This window comes from Magnolia sinica, chromosome 12, assembly GCF_029962835.1.
Source record: "Magnolia sinica isolate HGM2019 chromosome 12, MsV1, whole genome shotgun sequence".
NCBI classification, from domain to species: Eukaryota; Viridiplantae; Streptophyta; class Magnoliopsida; order Magnoliales; family Magnoliaceae; genus Magnolia; species Magnolia sinica.
Genome location: NC_080584.1, coordinates 39,827,687 through 39,845,758, shown reverse-complemented (window position 1 = coordinate 39,845,758; position 18,072 = coordinate 39,827,687). Strand labels below are relative to the sequence as shown.

Genomic DNA, 18,072 nt, shown 5'->3' with positions numbered 1-18,072 from the left:
AATTTGTTTGGTTGTTGTTGAATTGATTGTTTTCTTCTATCATTTATAAAGTTCTATTATAACTTGTTATTCTAAATCCTTTTTCCATTACTATGATGGTTACAATAGTTGAAAAACCTTTCTAAATCATTCTCCTGTTTAGATTATTTTCTTGTTATGTTTCTTTTTGTGATGGTTTCTCTTTCGTCTGCTAAACTTTGTTCCTCTTGATCATCTTTTGTATCTTAAATTGTTCGACTCTTCTCTCTCGGCTCATTCAAATTTTAAGTTACTTGACCACATCATTCTCTCTCCCCTAGTTCAAATTTTAGGTTACTCGACCACATCATTCTGTAGATCATCCGCTTATCAAACTGACACTCGCTGTAATTCCACAAAGACCTTTTCGCCCACCTTTTATTTTTCATGCAATACCACGTGTCATTATTTTATTGGCTTTCCCCAATGATAGCGAGTACAGTAAGATCACATGATACCAGTAATATCTGACCGGTCAATTACAACTTAGGCCATAAATTTAAAATCGACCTTACTTGAGTTAGATCCGCAAACAGACCGGTGCGTCTCGAGTTGTCAGTTTATACAAGTGGGCCGATGGTGGGGTGATCCAAATCGTTGATAAGATGGTGATGACCATCGATAAATATCGCATCGAATTGGGTTTGGATTCAATCAGGCTCGGGCCCTTCTTTTTTTACTGAACTATAAATGAAAAATCCCGTAGAGGGGAAAGGTTGGGGTAGAGAAATTCATGGGCATGGAACAGCCGTTGAGAGAGACAGATGAGATGACGGGCAGTACAACGCAAGGGGCAGCAGCGACTGACAAGTCCCCTTGCGAACCTCGACATTTGGGTTTGAAACTGCGGAGAGCCATTCAATATTCGTGGACGGGAGAAGGAAAGAAAGAAAGGCATACACGAAGCTCATCTCTCTTCTCCTTCTCCTCGCCCTCTGTCAAGAAATGGCCACCTGAGGAATCCCAACCGAAAGGTGAAGTCAATTCCCATCTCTCTTTCTCTCTTATTTTTCTATTTGCAAATAAATACTCTGTTCGGTTTGTTGAATCGCTGCCGACTTCTCTAACCAGTAATACTAGTATTAGTAGTAGGAGCAAATACATGAGAGTTTCTTCTGCTGTGTGCATGTAAATAGAGCAATTGAAGATCAAAGAATGATCTGATATGTGCCAATTTGAAGAAGAAATTCCGGCTTAAGATTAGATGCCTCAAAAACTTTCAATCACTTTTTTGGGTTATTATTCCAATGGCAGCAGTAGATTCTTTAAAATTTAGCAAATATGCGGATAGGTGTGTGGAGTCTCACCATGTTTCTATTCTCAGGAAACACACACAGACAGACACACACCCACAAATAAAAAAGAAAAGGAAAAAGGAAAAAAGAAAGAAGAAGTATTTATTTAATGCAATATATCATATCACTGTAGCTACTCGTTTCCATATGTATGAATACTCCCTCAATCCCTCTCTATAAACCGTAGGTGCTGTATGGTCTATAAAAACCCATTTTCTATATGCATGTTGTATGTCACTAGATAGTGGACAGATAGGGAATATGCAATGGAGTGGGGTTTGACTGGTTGGGGTCTCGGATAAGCTGAAATTTGAGGACAAAGCTTAATGGTTAGGCATAGTGGGTGCATATGGATTAGGTTTTGGGATTGAGTGTGTTTGTGGGCTAGGATATGTGTTTTATAGAGCTGTGTTGTGTTTATATGGGCTGTATGTGCTTCAGTTGTAGATTTATAGGTTGGATTTTGTATAGAGAGAGAGAGAGAGAGAGAGAGAGAGAGAGAGAGAGAGAGAGAGAGATATGTTGGGGGACCGTGGAAGCAAAACCCGAATTCGAATCAAACAAGCGAAAGATAAACGCAACGAAGCATGCACAGGAACACAAAATTTTAGTGGAAAACCCCCGTGGGAAAAAACCACGGCACAAAGCAATAACAAAATCCACTATGATAAACGAATTACAAGAGATTTATAAACTTACAGATGCGAAACCCTTCAGAAAACCCTAAACTCCCTTAGTAACTCTCTTAGAAATGTTTAAGCTCTCTTTATCATACCCTAATCCTGCATTGCACACATATTTATAGTGTTACACCCAGAATAGGAAGCAATTTGCACAATTACACAAAACCGTGCACGTCGTTTATCTAAGCATCGATCGAGCAACCCTCGATCGATCGCAGCCACATGTTCGATTGCTCGAACATGCACAAAAGTGTCCAGAGAGTTTACAAGTATTTTTTGAATTTCCTCGATCAATCGACCCGACCTGTCGCTCGATCGATCATGTCCAAAATTGTCCAAAGACTAGTTTGTATAATCCGGGGCTCACTCGATCGATCGATTAGCCTGGTCAATTGCTCGAGACCCCTGTTTCATGTACATATTGAAGACATCATAAAACAATCTCCACCATGGCTTCAATAATTATGAACCAAAACTCCAAGCTCCATCTCTAATTGCCTCCATCATAGCTTCACCATCACAGCTACTTTTCGTGCACACTTCGTATTCATCAAACCTTTGCCAGACCCAGAGAAGTCGAATAAAATCGGAGCTTTTCTATGAGAATCGCCTTTGTAAGTATATCCATCGGATTCATGCTCTTGTGGATCGTCTTAAGAGTAACACCACATTCCTCAAGCATCCGTCGGATAAAATGATGATGAACATCAATATGTCTAGTTCTAGAATGGTAAATCGAATTATTTGCCAAGTTGATCGTGCTTTCGCTGTCACAATTAACCGACACAATCTTCTGCTGAAGCCTCAGCTCATTCATCATTCCACGCAACCAAACACTTTTCTTAAAAGCCTCCGTCACTGCTATATACTTAGCTTAGGTTGTGGAAAGAGCAACCACATACTGAAGCTTCGACATCCAATTGATCGCTTCGCTCGCTAGTACAAACGAGTAACCGGAAGTCTACCTTCTGTTGTCCACATTCCCTGCGTAACATGAATTCACACAACATATAAGCTTTCCCTCTAATTTCTTAAATATCAAGACGTAGTCCGCTGTAACTCGTGGATAATGAAGTAGTCATTTCATTGCCTCCCAATGCTGCTTGCTGGGGTTTGACATATTTGCTCACAACACCGACTGCATGTGAACTATCCGGTCTCGTAGAGACCATGACAAACATCAGATTGCCAATTGCGCTCAAATAGGGCACACGAGACATAACCTGCTTCTCTTCATTTGTAATGGGACATTACTCTGAAGAAAGTCGGAAGCGAGCATCGTGGGGTGTGCTAATTGGCTTAACCTTGTCTATCCCAAACTTCACCAAACCCTTCTCAAGGTACTTCGCCTAATATAACTGTAACCTGCTCCATTCCATATCTCTATATATATCAATGCCGATATTTCCTCTTTGCAACCTCCAAATATTTCATTTCGAATGTCCCTGATAATTAAGTCTTCAATATATTGATTTCAAACATGATACGACTTGGGATAAGCATTGCATCAGCATATAATACCAATAAGATGAATTTTCCGTCACTTAAAGCCTTTAAGTAGATACAATGATTATATTCACTTCTGGTAAATCGTTGACTCACCATGAAAGTATCAAATTTCTTATTCCACTGGCTAGGCAACTGTTTCAAGCCGTACAACGACCTCATCAACCTACAAATCTTATTCTCTGACGCCTTTTATTCGAACCCCTCTAGTTGCTTTATGTAAATTTGCTCTTCCAACTCTCCATGAAGGAAAGTAGTCTTGAAATCTATTTGTTCCAGTTTCAGGTTGTATTGGGCAACCAACGCCAACACAAATCTAATAGATATCTGCGGAAAATTGGTACGAAAATCTCGCTGAAGTTGATGCCTTCTTTCTGGGCATACCCCTTTACAACCAATTTCGCCTTGTATCTATCCTATTTATTCCTGTAAATTCACTTGGACCCGATCGCTTTACGCCCAACGGGAAGCTCCACTAGGTACAAAGAGTCCATCTCGTCTTGTATCACTGCCATCCACTTATTAGCATTTGGATCATCTAGTGCTTCTTGGAAGGTAGACGGATTTTCCTCATCCGTAATGAGGGCGAACGCAATATTCTTGTCATCTCTTCATAGGTAGCTACTCCACCTGCTCCTGTAGGTCTTCCTATGGCCCGGCTTGTACCCGTGTCTCATCTTTTTTTATTTCAACGTCAATTTTGGCTGACTTTCCTGTTTCCTTGTGTTCATCCTTACGGAACAAGGAGTCCTCATCAAACTTGATGTCACGGCTTATTCTGATCTTTTATGTAACCCGGTCATATAGGTTGTATCCCTTCACACCACCACAACCTGTATCCCTCCCTAAGAAACCATGGGCGACGACCCCATACATCAGAATACACATAATCCAGAACACCCTTATATCTTTTCATATTTAAAAGACAATCGTGATTGTTTACTATATATGCAATGCTCATATACATTAAAATCAGCACTTTTAAATGCAATAATCAAACACTGATCAGAAAGTACTATCATAGCGCACTTGCTCATGTGGCCTAGACGCGTATGCCACAAACGTGCCGATGTGGACTCCGCTATAGACAGTGCAGCTCCAGCTGATATGGTATTCCCGATTAACTTGTAAAGGTTACCGCTCCACCGAGCCTACATCACAACGAGTGCCCCTTTTAACACTTTTAGTATATGATCAAACCCGGCAAATTTGCACCCACTGAAGTGCTGCACGAAACATAAAACCCTACAACGCAAGGAGAGGAGGACTTACAAGACTCTATCGCCTTGATGGAGGAGGTCCATTCCATGGCATAGAACTTAGCATTACAAAAGACCTCAAATGCCAAGGTGCTCACATCCGAAGCTGCCTTCCATTTCTGTCTCCACAAAGACCATAGGGAAGTTATAAGGGCCAACTGTCAACACACCTTTGTTTTCTTTTCAAGCCCAACCCCATGCTAGACCAGAAAAAGTCCCCAACCTGGCATCACCCAATGGACAGTTGGACACTGACCAGACCATAGAATCTCTTCCAAACTTCCTGGGCAAACGGGCAATCCATATTAAAGGTGTCTGACTGATTTTGTATCTCCCATGCACGTCGCACAGATATTGGGTATCATCATAGTGCGTTGCTGGAGGTTGTCGACTGATAGCACCCTCTTCCTTCTTACGAGCCAAGTGAAAGCTGCTACCTTTGAGGGTGCTCTGTAGTGCTAGACATAGGAGATACAAATACGCCCTCCGTTGCAAGATGGATCATATTGTAGAACCAGACTGAGAAGCAGCCTGATTTATGCACCTTCCACAACAATCTATCATGTTCCTCCGCCTAAGGAAAGCAACCAAGCAGAAGTTCTTGAAGCTTCCCGAAATTCCCCACGTCCTTATCCTGCAAATTTCTCTCTCTCTCTCTCTCTCTCTATATATATATATATATATATATATACTCTCTCTCTCTCTCTCTCTCTCTCTCTCTATATATATATATATATATGGGTAGGTTCTAGATTGCAACATAGAAAAGCAACTAGAGACTGAGATGTTTCTATCCATTGCTAGATTAGCCAGGCGCAGAAACACCTCCCAAAGCAGCTTCTCCCCTATCTAAACATCTTTCCAAAATGAACTTCCTTTACCTATTTGTATATGATCACTGGAAAACTCTGACAATTGGACTTCTCAGACCCCACAGTCCAGTCAGTCCTTCATTTGGAGCATCAGAATGATGCTGAGGGACCCACCAATCAATTGTACTATTTGGATCTGTGGGCCCTACGATCAAATTGGACCACAGCTAATACCATTGTTTTCATGTGGTATGGTTCATGTGGTGGACCATTGTGAATTTTGTGCCAGGTGATCTTTATGGTGGGCTCCCTTTTGGACAACTTGGATGTCATACACACATGGCAAGTGCCATATGTGTGGACCTGGTTTGTGGTATCTTACCATCCACTGAAGTGTGTGTGATCATTCCTCAAAAGAAAAGTAAATACACCATAACTGGGAGATTGAGCATGGAGGACCTCCATTTATTCGCTTTTTGGGATGACATTAATGGAATGAAAGTCCACAGGAGGGATCTATTGGTCTAGGCTTTTAACTTCCCTTGCAGAGCTTAAAAATCACCAAGAACACTTACTACACCATACATATGTGATTGGATTCATTTAAGAGATTTTACAAACCCATCATGGTATTCAATAACGGTAGTATTCAATAACGGTAGCAGTGGCCGAACCCATAATTGGCGTTATGGCCATTTCATTGCCATCATCATCATCAACTGTAATGGCCCCATAACGGGCTGTTATGGGCCATTTTTTCTGTTACAGCCATTATGGCCCTGTAAGCGTATAATGGTACCCACCAATAATGTTATGGCTGTTACATAACTGTTTGTGGATAATACAATGATCATGATATGACCTTGTTTGTCAAGGTACAATGCTCTACATTGCGTACTCAGGTTTCATTTTGTTGGGGCCTGAGCCACGAAATTTTGTACCTCGACCAGCTTCCCCGTGGCTTGTCTTGGGTTTTAGAATGGAGTCCTGTTGGGGTTGAATACATGGCCTGGTCTTGGGTTTGATCCTTCAAGTTGGATCTGCTTGGTTTTGGTTTTCTTGACTGCATATGGCATCACCTAAAAAGGATCCGGTGCAAATTAAGTTTGGACTGTTTACATAACCTTTCGTTTTTAATAAATCATTCATCTCATATTATTCAAACTAAACAGGCATATCCTTATTACAGTTTCTTCTTGTTTATTTTATGATTTCATGATGGCAAATGTTATATCTGGAATATGGGGCTTGCTTTGTAGATGGCAACTATTTAGTTAGCTGAATACATTATTTATGCTCTTGGCTCATTATGGCCGGTGTTACTCTCTTGTATGCAGGATAGCAGCACTAGTTTGGAACTTATTTCATATAAGATTTGAATGGTATTGGCGGCTATGATGCAGCCATGCTGACATTACATGCCCAAAAAGCAGTCAGCGGGTGCTGGTTAAATGGAGATGCTAAAATATCGACACAAGCTGCATTGTGCAACATTGTGCATGTTAATTTCTTGAGCAGCAACGTAGTTGGTCAGAGTTCTTTGAGAAACCCTTGCAATCAAAGGTTATACACTTCTTTTGGGTCTTCTATATGGTGTAGCAGAGCAAAGACTAAGATTCACTGTGTATCAAAGATCTCAAATCAAGCTACTTTAAAGCAATGGCTGGTAAGCCAACTCTGCTCCATTTCTATTTTTTTGAATAGTTTTGACCACTGGGAGTGTTATTAGAAAATTTGAAAACAAGGAATATTTGTGTATTGACTGACATAATTACAAGTTGGGTTAGTGTCGTCTGCATATCTGTGCTTCATCAGATGATGAGTATCGTTCATCTCGGAATATAGCAACCAGCCTGTTTAGGCGGTACAGGAATGTTATTGATCGTGGAGGCGGTGACAACCTCAAAGTATATTCTGTACTAATTTTTTTTTTTTCTCTTTTACATCTTTCATGCATCACTGTTTTTCTTTTTGGTGATTGATCGATTATGTCTTTCGTAATTTGTATGTTGGTCTCTCTTAATAGGAGTACATCAGTGCTGCTGTAAATGCATATGCCTTGGGTTGTACTGATGAGGGCTTGAGAAAGGAACTGATGGATATGAAGGATTCTGGTATTGAAATAGAATCAATGGAAACTTATGGTGGAAGCACCAGTTTGAAGTCTAAGATTTTTTCTGAGGAGGTGAGAATCTTTAAAATTTTAGCAATTGAAGTTAAAACTAGATGCAAATAAACAAAATTTCACTTCCATGATCCATCACGGTTTCAGTTAGCAGCCCCAAGCTTGAAGTTTCTCTTAGGTAGTCTTATCCTATTCTGTCTTTTTGTTTATGAGTTTCTGGTTTTGTTTTTATTCTTTTGTCTCACAGTACTGCTCTCACTAAGTTTTAGTAAAAGGTCTAATTGCACAAAGATTTACTGAAGATCTATATGGTTTGAACACCAACATGTATATTGGTGTTGGCCAGAGATAAGGGATGTCAGACCCACGACACGACTTCTAGAAGCCGATTGATTGATACATCAATAATAAAATATTTTAATATTTTCTTGTAGTACTTCATTTAAGGATATCCCAATCAGAAATTATAATAATAAACCCAAAAATCAGTTACCCAAAAAACTATTGTTATAGATTCAGATGCGTCCAGGAGTGTTGAACATGTGTCCATGTCAACTTGTGTTGACATAGAAGAAAGTAAGTAGAGAGTGGGACATGGAAGAAAGTAAGAGGAGAGTGTGGAAAAGGAAGAAGAAGAAGAAGAGAGAGGGAGGTTAGGGTTTAATTGCTTGTTAGTCTATTGAGACAACTAGCTATTTAATTAATAATGAACTGATACGATAATCCTCATGACTACACTACACCAATAATACACTTTAATATGATATGGTACACGGATGACACTCCTCACCACTCCACAATACTCCCCTCAACCTGAAGCATGGATATCAAGCATGCTGGACTTGTGAGAAGTCCACTAAAGACGATGATGACCAATTTCTTTGTTAGGAAATTAGTAATTAATTCAACCTTATCATGGTAGCCCATGTCGGAATTGGTGTATGAGTCTCTAGGTTCCCTGTTTCTTTGAGCTCTAACCAATGGAACATGCTTCCTAATCTGGGAATAGCATCCAGTCGCTTGTTCATTGCCAATGTTGATAGCTAAATCTTCAAATCAATCCATTGACTTCCTTCTGTAAGGCATTCAATTGCGACTATTTGTAAAGAAACAAAGCACGTTCTACAAGCTATGTAGTAATATTAGATAGCCATAATGTAATGCATGCATAATTAAACAATTGCAATGCTATACCTTAATGTAGGATTTCTACACGACATCAGTTGTGGTAACCACTTTATGCTATCCCAACTAATGCTACTAGCACGAAGCAGTTCCTTCGCGCATCTTTAGTATCTTCAATCAGTTCCTTGGATTAACAGTTCTAATGGTTATATGCAGCCGCCGTTGTAGCTCGTCAACAGCTGCCTTGTATGCATCATTCTTAAAGCCATTATCAGGCTTGGGACCTAGTCTGACTTGTTCCATTGACATGTCTGCTAAAACATTGGCCATATCCAATGTTTGAAATATCGGTATCACGCAATGTATTGCACCCTTGGGATATAGATATGTATCGGTTATCGCACGGGATATATCGTTTATATAGCATAATTTATCACACTTTTTGGGAAACATAGTGAAATATTGGGAAAATGGTTGAATTTTTCAATGAAACTTCGGGTATTGTTGAAAAAGACCTTAATACACACTTTTAAATAATAATATCTCAAAAAAAAAGTGCGCACAATAGGTTTCTTTTGTATGTGGTCCTAAGCCGTTGTCTGATTGAACTAAGGCAACTATATTCAAATATGATGCATAACATTTATAAATGTATCAAGATATGTATGAAAACACAACCTATGGTAGAAATTAGAAAAAACACATCTATCAATCACCACTATTTCCTAGAATATAGTCCACATGATAATTGGATCTTCTTAATTCTTGGGATCATGCTCTAAAATGATCTGAAAAAAACGGATGGACAAAGTGGATATAGAATATACACATCAAGTTGGGCCCCATGGTAGGGGCTGCATGGTCTTGGGTGAGGCTGGGGTCTCACCTAATCCGCTCGCTTGCACCACACAGTAAGCAACGAAATTTCTTGACATGTGAAATTTACGTGGGCCCCATAATGATGTATTTCTTAGATCCACACTGTCCATTCATTTTTTCATATCATTATAGGATATGAGCCCAAAAAGTAATGCAAATCCAAATCTAAAGCAGACCACACCGGTGAAAACAGTAGGAGTTGATGCTACCATTGAAAACTTCCTCGGGCAACAGAAGGCTCTGATCAAGCTGATATTTGTATTTTAACTTCATCTAGGTATGTGTGATCTTATGAACAGTCGGATGGAAAATAAACCTCATGGTTGGCCCTAGGAAAGTTTCAATGGTAGTTTGTTCAATCCCTACTGCTTTCTGTGGTGTGGTCCACTTGAGCTTTAGATGTGCCTCGGTTTTGGGCTCGTGCTCTAGAATGATTTGTAAAAATTAATGGATAGTGTGGATCTAAAACATAAATCATTGTGGGGGCTCAGAGAAGTTCCACACGTTAAAAGTTGTGTTGCGTAGCACGCAATCTATTTGCGAGATAAATCCGACATATCTTGTTAGACTGAGTCGTCGGAAATGACATGGACCAACGAGAAGCCAAGGTGCTGAAATTTCCTGTGCCTTCAACACAAACGATCTACAATCTTTCGTGTGGTATGGTCCACCTAAGATTTGGATCTACTTTTTTGGTATCATGCCCTAAAATGAACTGTCAAAATAGATGGACCGTGTGAATGTAAGGCATATACATCACAGTGGGCCCCATAACAAGGGATCGATCGACCTCGATGGAACTAAGGATCCACCCAAACACTGTCTTGTTCTGGGACTCGCGTGCAATGCGGAACCAACGATGTGGGAGGGACCCTAACAGTAGTACCCACCTTGATGCATGCACGGTATGTCCACACTGTCCATCTATTTTGCCACCTGATTTTAGGGGTTGGTTCCAAAAATGACACAAATACAAATTTTGGGTGGATGTGAAAAACCTAGGAGCTTCTTGTTTGTTGGAAAGGACAGAGGAAACAATGCCTTTTTTAGCCTCTCATTTATTGAAAGGAATAGAAAAGAGTGCCTTTGCAGTCTCTCATTTATTAGAAAATAGAGCCTTTTTCAGGCTCATTGAGAGAGAGAGAGAGAGAGAGAGAGAGAGAGAGAGAGAGAGAAGCAAGGAGAAGAAGCGGGAGGAGCTTCCGGAAGTTTTCCTCTCTTTTTTTTCTTTTGAATTTGTGACTAATTCACACACGCAATCAGTATTTCCAGCAATAATTGGCGAAAACAGGAGCCTTTTATCATATTTCTCTCTCGCGTGACTGTTTGCTGTAGTGGAAAAATCCAATAGTTTGCGATATTTCGACGATATTTTCAGATATTATCGTTTTCGGCAAAAAAATCGCCGACAACTCACGATATTCTGAAGAGATGAGAAAAGGGGGTTTTGTTGTCACTGAATCGGTGACAGAATTATTGGCAATATTATCGAAATTTCGCCGAAATTAAGAACACTGGGCCACCTCGACGTAATATGGTACACTGTTAATTTATTTTGATAGATCATTTTAGTGCATGGGCCGAAAAATGAGGCAGATCCAAACCACACCACACGAAACAGTGGTCATTGAATGGCCACCAATAAAATTTTTTGAGGGCCACATAAGTTTTGGATCAAGCTAATATTTATGTTTTCCCTTCATCCAGGTCTGTCAAACCTTATGAACAGATTAGATGGAAAATAAACATCACGGTGGGCCCTAGGAAAGCTTCAACAGTGGACATCATTGCCACCATGGCTTCTTGTGGTGTGGTTTACATGAGCCTTATATTTGCCTACTTTTTGGGCTCATGCCCTAAAATGATCTATTAAAATGGATGGACGGTGTGGATGAAACACATTCATCATGGTGGCCCCTATAGAGCCCCTGATAGGATTGTCCGTCTCCAACTAATGCAATCTGCACACGTAAAAAGGGCTCGGAAGCCATTTTTGGAGGCAGAGAGGGTTCTGGCCTTCTGGATCCCTAAAATCTCTCCCAAATCTCTAAATTTCTCTGGATTTTTTCAAATTAACTACTGAAATCACTTGCGTTATCAAACAATAATCTATTAGAAGAAAGAAAAAAAGGGAATCGAAGATTTTTGTTTGCACTAACCTACGAACGACGCTTCGATTTGAATGGCCCACCAAATACAACTTCTGATCAGGATAATCTCTTCTATAGGTACCGAAATCTACAATGTTGGAAGTTTCTCTTTTTAAATTTTTTCCCCATTTTTTCAGATATTTACACTGTTCTAACTCTCCCAACATCCCTGGCCCTTTTATTGATGAATTTGGTAGTTGGCTACAGTAGATATTTAGTGATGTCGAATGATATTTAGCAATATTATGCGATATATCGATCGATACCAAGTATTTTGTCATTTTTTTTTTTTTATAGTCTCTTCTAAAGGATTTTGTATCTTTGGATTGCGATATCGATAATATTGGCCGATAGTATCAATATTGCAAACACTAGCCATCCTCATCCCAATATACTTGCGCTTTACCCACCTTCTTCCCCGGTGATTTCCTTGGGGATTTTGGTGGAGATTTGGCTGGTGATTTATATGGGGAATTCGATGACGACCTCCAAATACCAAAGGTGGTTTGTCTTTTTAGTAGGTGTTATCTTGGCTATATGCAGTGTTTTAAATATCGACTATATCGGCCGATATATTTTGTATCCCAGCTGTGCGATACGAAACACACAAGTAGTGGGATACATCCCACATGTTCAATCCGGTGAGCATTTTTTAAATTTTGGATCCCCCTTTTATTTATTATTATTATTTTTTTAATGTAAATCATGTTTAATCAGTGTCAAATTGTTACAAATACATGATTTTTCATGTTTTGCATGGCATGAAAAATCATGGATTGGGAACTTCGATTTCGGGATTTGGAGAAGAATGACCGAGTTGCAGAAAATTGAAAAAAAAATCAAAATCAAACATGTATATAACCTAATCTAGTTATTCTTCTTTTGCTTTTGAATGTATTGCTTGTGTTTCCACACGTCTTCTCACATTTATAAATTATATGAATAGACTTTGAATGTACTTGCATCAATTCAATTAGACAATGCATAGATTAGGACCCCATACAAAGAAAACCTATTATGTGCACTTGTTTTTTGTAATGTTTTGATTTGTAAGTGTGTATTGATGTCTTTTTTAACAATCACTGAAATTTCATTGAAAAATTTGACCAATTTCCAATGTTTCCCCATGTTTCCAACAACAGCAATACATTACGCAATACAACCGATATATCCCATGCGATAACCGATATGTATCTGTATCCCAAGGGTGCGATACGTAACGCGATACTGATATTTCGAACATTGGCTATATGTAGTTTGAAAGTGCAATTTCATCACAAAGGTTCATGTCACCATTTAAGCAAGTCAAAGTTCTTGTCAAATAATACATATTTTAGATAACTATATAACCAAATTAACTTATCTCTTAAGAACTGTTTTATAGTAGGTGCGTAAAATGAGCATAAACAAAATGAACATAATTAGAGATAGCCTAAACACATAAGTATCATGTAGTCCATATAAAAGAACAAAAAGTAATTTATCGTTGGAGGTTTGGATGGGAATCCATCCACATCCTCTCTGCGAACTCATATATTTTCTTCACTGTTTCATTTATATCACGGCCGGCAAGTGATGGTTCGATTAAACACTGACTCAACACGATCTACTTCTGGTGGTGGTGGTGGTGGTATATCATCTTGGCTTGGAGCAGCTTCGAGTAAAATGTCGGATTCTCTCACTCGAATGAAGTTGTGGAGCACACAGTAAGTAAATATGACTCATTTGTGTTTGGAACTGGAACTAAGGAGTCGTTTTTAATATCGGGAAGTGACCCTTCAACAGTCCAAATCAACGTTCAGTGGCATTCCTTAATTAGGAGTGACGTTAATTAGAATAATTCTTCCTTGTTTTCAGGAATTCGTCCTATACGATACTCATTCATATTGTATCAAACACATCTAAAAGTGGCCATGAATCCACGAGAATGGGCATATCCAACATCTACTACGTAGTATTTCTCTACAAATAATTGACATCGTATAAATATCCATTCATGAACTACTGTATCAAGACTAAGACAAGCATGAGGAATAGGTGAATGTACCGTGTGGGATGTTAAGTTCATTAGGTCTATGATTGAGAGCATCTTGAAGCACACATCTATCTGAAGCCGTGCTATCCGATTTGGCTAGGAAATGTCATATCGTATGAATAGACTACCATTTCATTTGGGAAATCACCCCCTTTCTATTACAAAAGCTTGCATTCTTATACGAGGGAACCTATGCTAGTATGTGGGTTCCATTAATGTCACCAGCAGTCCTAACGACATCTGCTTGTAAATTAGGGTTTTATCGCATTGTATTATATGTTATATAAAATGGACAACTATTATGTATTACCTGCAAATAGTTGCTCCAATTTAGATTAGAAAGAATTTCGGGAGGTGTCTATTGACGAGGACATCTTATAAATCAGGATATAATGAAACTATTGCATTCATCACTTGATGGAAATATTGATTAACTGGTTCACTTGAACGTGTGAAATGGTATCCAATGACTTCGTTTCTTACATTGTGACCAAGAGTGTGGAGAAACATGATGACTTGTTCTTCTAATGTCAATCTTCTTGTATTTGTTAATGTTGTCTTCTCTCTTTGTAATTGGCACAAAAGAAAGAACGAATCCCTACTTGTCCTTAGCTGAGTCAGGTAGTCGGAGTCATTTGCTCTAATAATTCCATTGATAAACCTATGGAGATTGACATTTCCGTGTTGGCTAGGACCTCAAACCATGTATGTGCAAAAGTATTTTCCCATAGCCAATAACTAAGTGCTAGCGGCAAGAGTAGCAACTGCCAAGGTTTCTTCAATGTTCATGTCATCGTGAGGCTGAAATTATGGTTAATGTGCCGCAATGCATCTTAGTGCGGAAGTATGGTGGAGCTAAGGAATGTTGGCTAAGTCTTAGAGGGGGGTGATTATGACCAATTAAAAATTTTCAATTAAAAACTACAATTGCCTAGTTTAAACTAATTGCCAATTAAGCTAAACTAAGCAATGTAACTCTAAGGCTTCTAAGCCATTAGAGGGTCCAATCACATAGGCTACACTAGATATGCAAGTTAAGCAACTAACCTATATAAGATAGTGTATATGAGTGTGTGGGATGTGATTGCTATCAATCCTAAACATTCATCTAATCATGCGTCATATTTAAACATTCAAGACACATAAGCATAATTAAATAAATGAGCAAATAGCAATTCCAAACACAATCATATATAGTGGTTCGGCTACGTGCCTACTCTACTCCCGGCAAACTCACTCTTTCCTAGAGTGTACCGGATTTCACTATGTAAGGTTTTAAATTAGGTTTACCTCAAACCTTTACAGCCCTACACAAGGACTCTATAATTTATGCCCTACACGAGCAAAGGTCCTACTTAAGAACCTAGACTTTGTCCTACACAAGGACAAGGGTCCTAATCCCGAACCCGATAATTTAAGCCACACGGGCAAGGTCCTAATCCTGAACCTGATAATTTTGGGCCACACAGGCCAAGGTCCTAATCCCGAACCTAAGATTTATGCCCTACACGAGCATGGGTCCTACTCCCGAACCCGACATGTATTCTCCCCCTGGAGGCCAACATAAGGACTTGAGTTGGTTTTTCCTTCGGCTAACCAACAATCTAGGTCCTACACAAGAACTACGAATTTAGGCCACATAGGCCAAGGTCCGCTAGGTGAGTTTGAACACAAACTCTTGTATTCCAACCTACACAAGGAGCATGACAATGGACTCTAAAAATGACAACTCACTTGTCTGATTGGGCCCCGCTTGTTGCGCCTCTTGGGTTGCTTGATCTTTGCTTTCCCGTGCTTCAATCAGCTCCCCGATGCTCCCCCTTGATCATGTTGCCATTGCTTCGCCAAGGCTTCAGCTCCACGATCAATCTCTTTGCATTTGATGTGTCTTCAAGATGATTAAGGTGATGTGAGTGGGTCGAATCTCCTACAACTAATGGGTAGTTGGTTTCCTAGGGGATTCAAGAAGATGAGGTCCTAGAAGATCTGGACAATGATTTGCCAAGAATGCCTAAGTCCAATATCTAGGATATAGAGGAGTTCAAGCATATCTCCAATAGTGAGGTTGCAATCCTCATTAGAGTTGTAATCTCAAAGGAGATAGCTTAGAACTCAATGGAATAGAAGCTTAGGATGAGGGATTTGCAGATGGAATCACCCTACCTTCTATTGCTCTAAAAACTGATAAAAATGCCCAAGAACTGACTGCCTTTTATAAAAAGTTCGAGCTCCAATGGTAAAAAAATGGGCAGAAAATGGTCTTGTCGATGCCATCAAAGGGTCTTCGATGCTATTGAAGAACAATCTTCGATGCCATCGAGAAAATCAGAGGAAATTTCAAGAACCTTGCTGGACAAATCTGGATCTCAAATTGATGCCATCGAAGGGTCTTTGATGCCATCGAAACTTCGAAGGGACCTCGATGCCATTAAGAATTCCAACCAAATTTCCAGATTGGTTGTTGGACTTCCCTGATTCTCAATTGATGCCATCGGCTAGGTTTCGATGCCATTGAACATGCCATCGAATCTATTGTTTTGGTCTATCTTTTACACAGTAGATCCGTACCTCTTCTAGCCTTCTTTATCATGTTTTTCTTGGTCTCCTAAGACTAAGGGATGATCAAATTAATATTCCTATCATGTCAAGATCATCTAGAGGCTATATGGTTGTTTTGGGTTAAGGGTTAGGGTCACCAAGGCATCTCTTTTACTTGTATATACTCCTTGATGCTTCTGTTCCGCTTGTGTCTTTGGTCTTCACTTTCCAAAAGCTCTACCGACTACATGACACAATGGCTCACATGATTGACAAAACAAGGTGCGAAAATGAGTGCACTAACAGAGGCATTATTAGGGAATAGTCTAGTCAAAGTTGAAACATTAGTCTCCCTAAAATATTTTTCAAAGTACAAGTCCCGAAACATATAATAACACGTATAGGTTGTAGTAAACGAAGACATTGTTTTGTCTAATATAACACTCAACCATAGTATTCACCATATGTTCAAGTACAAAAAGATTGTAGATTAGTAAGTATAGAAGTCTTATTTTACCAAGTTCACAGAGTGTGAAGTAGAGATAGGACATGTACATTGAATGAGGTATTCGAGGTACAAACAGAGTAGGTATAGAGGAGGATGGAAGTCTTATTTACCAAGTTTAAATTTTGTGAAGCGGAGAGATTTGGAGGGGGGTGGGGGTATAACAAATTGTGGAACTAGTAAGTATAGAGTAGAAGGATGAAAGTCTTATTTTACTAAGTTCATGTACCATGAAGCAAAGATATATGAAATGTAGTGTAGGAAAATACCTACACAAAATGAGGTATCTGAGGTTAGGTTATATATGGAGAGAATGCAAATTAGCTTGATTCAGGGTTTTTTTTTTTTTTTTTGAGAGAAACTGAAATTTATTAGAGAAGCGCCAAGAAAGCATGAAAGAATACATCCCAATTCTACAACTCAAAAAAGGAGTAGATATTGGTAGAATTAGCTGCGTTTACAAAAGAAGCCGATCCAACACATTACATTTAATACCATTGATGACTTGCTGAGATGATAAACTCCTATTTCAAAGCATTGCCTATTTCGCTTCCTCTAAATGGACTAGAAAATTGCCATAACAAGCAATCTCTAAACAACTTCTCCAACCCCACTTCCATGTCAAGCCCATAAAAGATCTGCCACAAACTTTGACATCACCCAAGCAATATAAATGATGCAGGACATGAAATTTTAAACATGATATGCGAGATTCCAGGCTTTAGATCATACTAGTTCAAAACAATCATACAAAATTCCGCATCCCACATAAAGTCAAGCACTCAGTCAAGGGGAATCTATGCGGGTCCAGGCCTACACATGCTAGGGCTGGATCAATTAAAGTTATAGAACAAACAATACTCAAAGGAGAGTAGATTCAGCCACACATGCACAGGAATAATTTCCCCAATCCAAGGGATTCACAAGTTTCAATTCAGGAAACCCTAGGCTTGGAAAAAGGGCGAAGAAATTAGGAGTTTAAGACAATCTAGGGTTAGGGTTAGGGAAATCAGGTAAGAGAGGAGTGAAAGAGAGGAGAGAGTAAACTTGAAGACCGCCCGCGTGTGGGGACAACAGGCCATGCCTGACGCATGTGCGCTGAGGGCTGTCCGCACGTGCGTGGGGCCCATGAACCCAAAAAC

General features: G+C 39.4%; 1 protein-coding gene across 5 annotated transcripts in view; it reads left to right on the top strand.

Annotated features, from left to right (window-relative positions):
- Nucleotides 1–742: 742 nt before the first annotated feature.
- The window catches only part of LOC131221251 (uncharacterized), a 74,296-nt gene continuing 56,966 nt past the window's right edge, over nucleotides 743–18,072 (top strand). Inside the window, exons 1-4 of one of the 5 annotated variants that reach the window (XM_058216446.1) lie at nucleotides 743–992; nucleotides 6,977–7,239; nucleotides 7,361–7,480; nucleotides 7,600–7,758. In XM_058216446.1, coding sequence (XP_058072429.1) covers nucleotides 752–992; nucleotides 6,977–7,239; nucleotides 7,361–7,480; nucleotides 7,600–7,758 — 783 coding nt within the window. In that variant the 5' untranslated portion in view covers nucleotides 743–751. Of the gene's footprint in view, nucleotides 993–6,910; nucleotides 7,240–7,360; nucleotides 7,490–7,599; nucleotides 7,759–18,072 lie in introns of all 5 variants that reach the window. The other 4 variants (XM_058216445.1, XM_058216448.1, XM_058216449.1 and 1 more) reach the window with 4 other exon arrangements.